This window comes from Gymnoscopelus microlampas (assembly GCF_963454915.1).
Source record: "Gymnoscopelus microlampas genome assembly, chromosome: 5".
NCBI lineage: Eukaryota > Metazoa > Chordata > Actinopteri > Myctophiformes > Myctophidae > Gymnoscopelus > Gymnoscopelus microlampas.
In genome coordinates this window covers 44,001,610-44,007,232 of record NC_139942.1, presented here as the reverse complement: position 1 = coordinate 44,007,232, position 5,623 = coordinate 44,001,610, and the positions used below count along the sequence as shown (strand labels likewise).

The 5,623-nt window shown below is 43.2% G+C and overlaps 1 protein-coding gene across 1 annotated transcript; it reads left to right on the top strand.

Annotated features, from left to right (window-relative positions):
* The first annotated feature begins 293 nt into the window (after nucleotides 1-293).
* LOC311045675 (uncharacterized protein) lies at nucleotides 294-5,286 on the top strand. The gene is made up of 4 exons (XM_084057625.1): nucleotides 294-683; nucleotides 1,894-2,033; nucleotides 2,205-2,304; nucleotides 2,860-5,286. The coding sequence occupies exons 1-4, from the start codon at nucleotides 467-469 to the stop codon at nucleotides 3,852-3,854; spliced, it is 1,452 nt and encodes a 483-aa protein (XP_083913751.1). The 5' UTR covers nucleotides 294-466; the 3' UTR covers nucleotides 3,855-5,286.
* The last annotated feature ends 337 nt before the right edge of the window (nucleotides 5,287-5,623 follow it).

The following is a 5,623-nucleotide window of genomic DNA, read 5'->3' as shown; positions in this document are numbered from 1 at the left end:
CTGGGAGCCTGGGAAGCCATGATATCTTGATATCTACGTATTCACAATGTGAATTTTCTCACATACTTATTCACTGGCCTCAATAATCTGAGCCCTAGACTAGTAGACCCTCATTGGGGGTGCGTAATGTCTTCTTGATCCAGTGAGGGGCAGCAACGCACCACTGTAGCGCCTGCCTAGACGGAAATACAACAGAAAACGAAGAAGCTCAGACTCATCGATCGTGATGGTTTTGTGCCGCGGCTGTTGTCCAACATTTACGGTACCCAACGTCACGTAGTGCGCGTCGGAAGGAGAATTTCGTAGCGCCATACAAATTCAGTGCAACAAAAAAAAAAACAGAGGCACACGACAGCAAATACAAAGCGTTATCTCGATCTCTAGATATTTATTTCAGCACGTTTGTTGTCGCTATTATTATTAATCCATCGAGTTCGTATAGAGACGAAACAATCGTTTCGTCAAGATGGAGAACGGCGGCGGCTTCCAGACGCAGTTGGTTTCCATCATGGAGAGCCTGGCCAGGGCAGCCCTGGCGGAGATAAACAGACGTGTGGACGACAGCTGTGCGGTCCTGCGTCTGGAGATCACCCAGAGTCAACGAGACATCGATCTGCTGAAGAACAAATGTGCGTCGATGGAGGGAGAGCTGAAGAGAACACGGATGAGGGCCAGGAGGAAGTGTGAGTTGAGCTTATTAGCAGCATCTAGATGTGTGTATGACAGTCTTGTATCAAGGCTACCAGATGTGCTGCTATAGCCTTGCATCAAAGATCATATATGTATTTCTATGATAGTCTTTGATCCAAGGCTAGTGCTGTTATAATACCAGTAACGTTAAGGCCAGATCGCACCGATACAACTAGTCTCATCTACTTGCACAAAACAGTTTTAAGGCCAGTCCACACACCAATGCAACTCCTTGCAACTGCCATTGGGGATAATGGTTGCAAGGAGTTGCATTAGTGTGGACTGGCCTTTAGACTTGTGTGTGTCGTTGTGGTGGTGAATCAGAATCAGAATCAGCTTGATTGTCACATCACAGGTTTACAGAAGTAAAAAAAAGTGGGTGAAATTCGTTTTCGTGCATAGTTCCCATCATATTGTTATTTCCATAGAAAAATAAGGGGAGGGGGGGGGCTAGGATCCCCCTGCATTTGTCAAAATACTTCCAAAACGTAAATGAAGTCCACAATCATAACACCAGAGGCAGCTCCACTGACCATGTTCAACCCAGATTTGGCACAAACAAGGGAATGAACTCTTTCTCATGCTATTCAGCAAAATGTGGAATGCCCTACCCAAAGGAGTAAAGGAGTGTAAAACCCTACTCACTTTCAAAACTGCCCTAAAGAATCACCTTCAGGGAGGCTACACTTCCAAATTGGCCCCTGTCAAAGTCTTAACCTACCCCCCTCCTCCCCTCCTCCTAAAACTGTCTATTGTACATATTTCTTGTTTTTCATACCAGTAACCTGTAAGCTGATTGCATGACGTTCTGCATAGTAGTGTATATTTGTATGTCTTCTTGAATGTCATCATGATTTGAGTGCACGGGGATCTCATTTTAAATAAGCCAAGTGCTTTTATGAGCGATCCAGTTTAGAGGACCTTGTATTGTGAATTGTACTTCCATGTACTGTTTCCATGTCTTTCTAAATAATGTATTCAATCAATGATTCAATCAGGATATAAATGTGTGTGACAAAGTACAATGGGATTAAGGAGCAAAATGTCAGTGCATGTCGACCGCATAATCCTCATAAAGTAGACTGACACTGGTATAATCCGCAAGTAGGTCCATGAGGAAGAGCAACGGAAAAAAAAGTCAAGTCACCTAAGCAGTGGTAAGCAGTCACTTGAACATTTCTAATGTTGTTTTTCACCCTGCAGGTTTTTATCCTCCAACAGTGGTACGATGTCCTCCACTGGTGAAGGTAATGTTGAACCAGGAACTGGAAGAGAGAGACTCCACGCCTCCGGCCTGGGACAGACCAATGGTGGTTGTGGAAGAGATTATGCAACCCCCACAGGTAATACATGACCCCCCCCCCCCAGCTAAAATATACATGACCACCACCCTCCCACAAGTAACACATACACACAAAAAATGTGAATACACAGGAATTTGTGAAAACTTGGCAAAAGGTGGGGTTACTTGTTCAATGTATTTATGTGGTTTAATACATGATTCCCTGCTGCAGTGTGTAGAATTGGAACATGCTGGTGAAACTGGACCTATCGTAATCAAAGAGGAAATCGCAGAGGAGGATGTATGGAAGATCGACTCGCACAACAACATAGGTGGGTGAAACAAACACATCTTCCATGAGGGGTCAATAAACGTGATTTGCCTAATCAAATCTTGATGTAAATTCAGAAATGATAAGTGATAGAAGTGTAATTTCAATAACAGCAGATCTATAAACACCACTGGCATGTGCAACTAAAAAAAGCATCTTATGAAGAAATTAATGCAATATGACTATAAGTTTCCAGTATAAAGGAAGTTAAGGAACTACACATGCCATTATGTACAAACTTCTATTATATACACACACACACACTCACGCACGCACGCACGCACGCACGCACGCGCGCGCACACACACACACACACACACACACACACACACACACACACACACACACACACACACACACACACTATAATATCTACTGTCCTTGCCTATGCACCAACCAATTTGAAATATTTGATTTTGTTGCTTTTCTGCCTTTATTGGTAGTTAAGTGAAGATGGACAGGAAAGAGGGAGAGAGAAACGGGCAGAGACATTTAGACATTACTATGAATCTATGATTGAATGTTTTCTCATATCTGTTTCTCTTTGTTTCTGAAGCTGGCCAACCGCCGTGCTTTGAAGACACACATCCTGCCGGGGCCGACGTTTTTGCAGACCACTACGTCTCAGCTGAAAACGCGGCCAACGCTGGATCTCTACTCTCCTCAGCAGAAGGTCTCGACCCTTTCCCCGAGCAGCGACCCGGTGGCGGACTCCAAGATGATGACGTGGAACTCCTAGTGAAGCACGAGAAAGAGGAGACGGAGTCAGACAAGAGCACCGCCCTGGTGGACTCTGACCACACGTTTGTCCTGGAGGAAGCCGACAGGCAGCTGTGGTCCGCCGATCCCGGCAGAGATGCGGGTGAACCAAATTTCTTGTACGGCGCCGAACATTATCAGCAAAGTTCCTCGATCTTCGCTTGTCAAAGTGGCCTGCCTATGACTCACTCTATACCTGAAGATATAGGGCCGCCTCTTCATTCGGTAGGGAAATCGCCTCCCGCGGTCAGCGCGGTGCGGATGAAGAGACGCGCCAGAACATTTGGTTATAAGAGACCACAGACAATACATATACCACAGGAGGGTCAAGGCACATTAACGCAGATTAACTCCACCACCAGTGGCGGTAGCTTGATTCCACAGTCGGTGCAACATCAGTTCACAAACTCAGGCCCGGACATGAGAAATCAGAACGAGGGTTTGATGGTGCCAAGCCTCTCGGCCTCGCCGTACTCTGGCTTTAGTCGCGCTTTCAGCCTGGGCAGGCGGATGAGGACGCCGTGGAGGTCGGGGGTGGGGGAGAAGAGATTCAGCTGTACGTACTGTACAAAGAGCTTCATGCGGTTCAGCCAGCTCAAAGAGCACCTGAGAAGCCACACGGGGGAGAAGCCCTTCAGCTGTCTCCAGTGTGGCAGGAGTTTCACCAAGCAGTGCAATCTCATAAGACACGCGGTGGTTCACAGCGGGGAGAAGCCCTATGAGTGTGCGCTGTGCGGGAAATGCTTTACGCAGCGGTCCAGCCTGAAATCCCACCAGAAAACGGCACACTGAGCTTTACGCTGTGTTAACCGTATACATGTTAACGGTTAGTCCCTGCGTAGCCAGACAATCACAGGTCTACCGACACATCTGATGACATCGAAATTCAATGTATAGGCTAAAACTAGGGCTTTACGACATTGGAAAGGATTTACATTGCAAATGTATTATTTTATTTTTTTGCAAATATGTCTTTCAATACAAAAAGGATTACTAATAATTTAGTCCCCTTTTTAGTTGTTGTTGGGGTATTTGTCATTGTACATTTGCACTGTTTTTTCTTTCTTCCTCTGCATTTACACATCCAAACTATTAGGAGCATTGGGCGATATTAATATAGCGCCCGGGGAGCAGTTAGTTAGTTTAAAAAAACGCAGGCGTTAGATAGTAATTTCACCAGATATATGCAGATTATATCTAAACTTAAATGGCTCCATTGGGAAAGAATGTGTCATACTATTAGAGTGATTTTAGAGAGTGAGAGAAATAAGGCAGTTGTTCAATACTCTGGTTGACTCTACATGACACCTCTGTGAATGCAGAATATAAAGACCAGTTATCAAGACGTCATTTCATTTTACGTTATCAGATGGACTGTACTATGTTTCAGACACATTAATCGTATTAAATGTGACCCTTAATGTTTAAAAAAAACATGTTTTTATCAAGAATAAAAGTTTTAGTACAACGTGCCTGGCCCAACTTTGCCTTAGGGGTAGGGTTACTATAAAAGTTTATGTAATGTCGCTATTACATATTTTTGATGTTGATGCTGAAACAAATTATTGTGCAGAACTAGCTAAAATTGGTGGAAACAATTCAGAAGATTTAGAAGTAATTGCATTACACAGAACAAATGCAAAGACAAGGGGTGGTCATATTGGGTCGGTTCAAAGCAGTGGATGTAGGTTTGTTAGCAGCTGTTCTAGCCTCTACATTGAATTTAGATTTCTCCGTCCAGACTTATCAATACACAGAGATCTCTGATCATCTGGCTATGCGGACCAGACAGTTACGGTCAATGGTAGAAAACAGCGAATGTGTACATGGACTGGTGAGTGTTTACATCGACCAAAAGTGTGGTGTGTATGTCAACATACCCAGTCAGCAGTGTATGCATTGATTCTTGTCCCACATTGACCATATATACAGTACATGTGCTACTCTTGTTAACCCATTAAGACCTGAAGCCGATTCTACAAATGTCTTCTAAATCCCAACAGTTTTCTGAAAACCCTATGTTTCTATATCAGTGGTTCTCAAACTTTTTCATGTCAAGGACCCCCAAAATTATATGTATTTGGCCGCTGACCCCCATCTCAAAATATGTTGTTCCAGGGACCCCCAGAAGCAAAGATTTAAGTTTAAAAAAATCGCTTTAAAACAATATATTCAAAGATTTGCATTTTCATTTGCAATTTTTTTTTTTTCACGATTTTTCAAAGATAGCAGATATACAAGCTCGTAGCGTGGCACTCGTGCCGCGCTATGAGCTTGTATATCTGCTATTTTTGAATAGCCAAAGTGTAAAATAATGCTTTTTAGCTCAAAGCTAAAAATGACACAGATGCGTCCCAGGTCTGAATGGGTTCAATCATAGCAGTTGGTTTAAGTAATTGAATACAAACAACCATTAATTAAAAAAATAAATGTTTACGTTTTTAAATTGTGTTTATTTTTTTTTGTGGTATGGACTTATCAGTTACTGTACAGTATTCAGTCATTTATTTTATGGCCATGAATGAGGTTGTTGTTAACAAGTACTCCTGTAGATGGTGCTG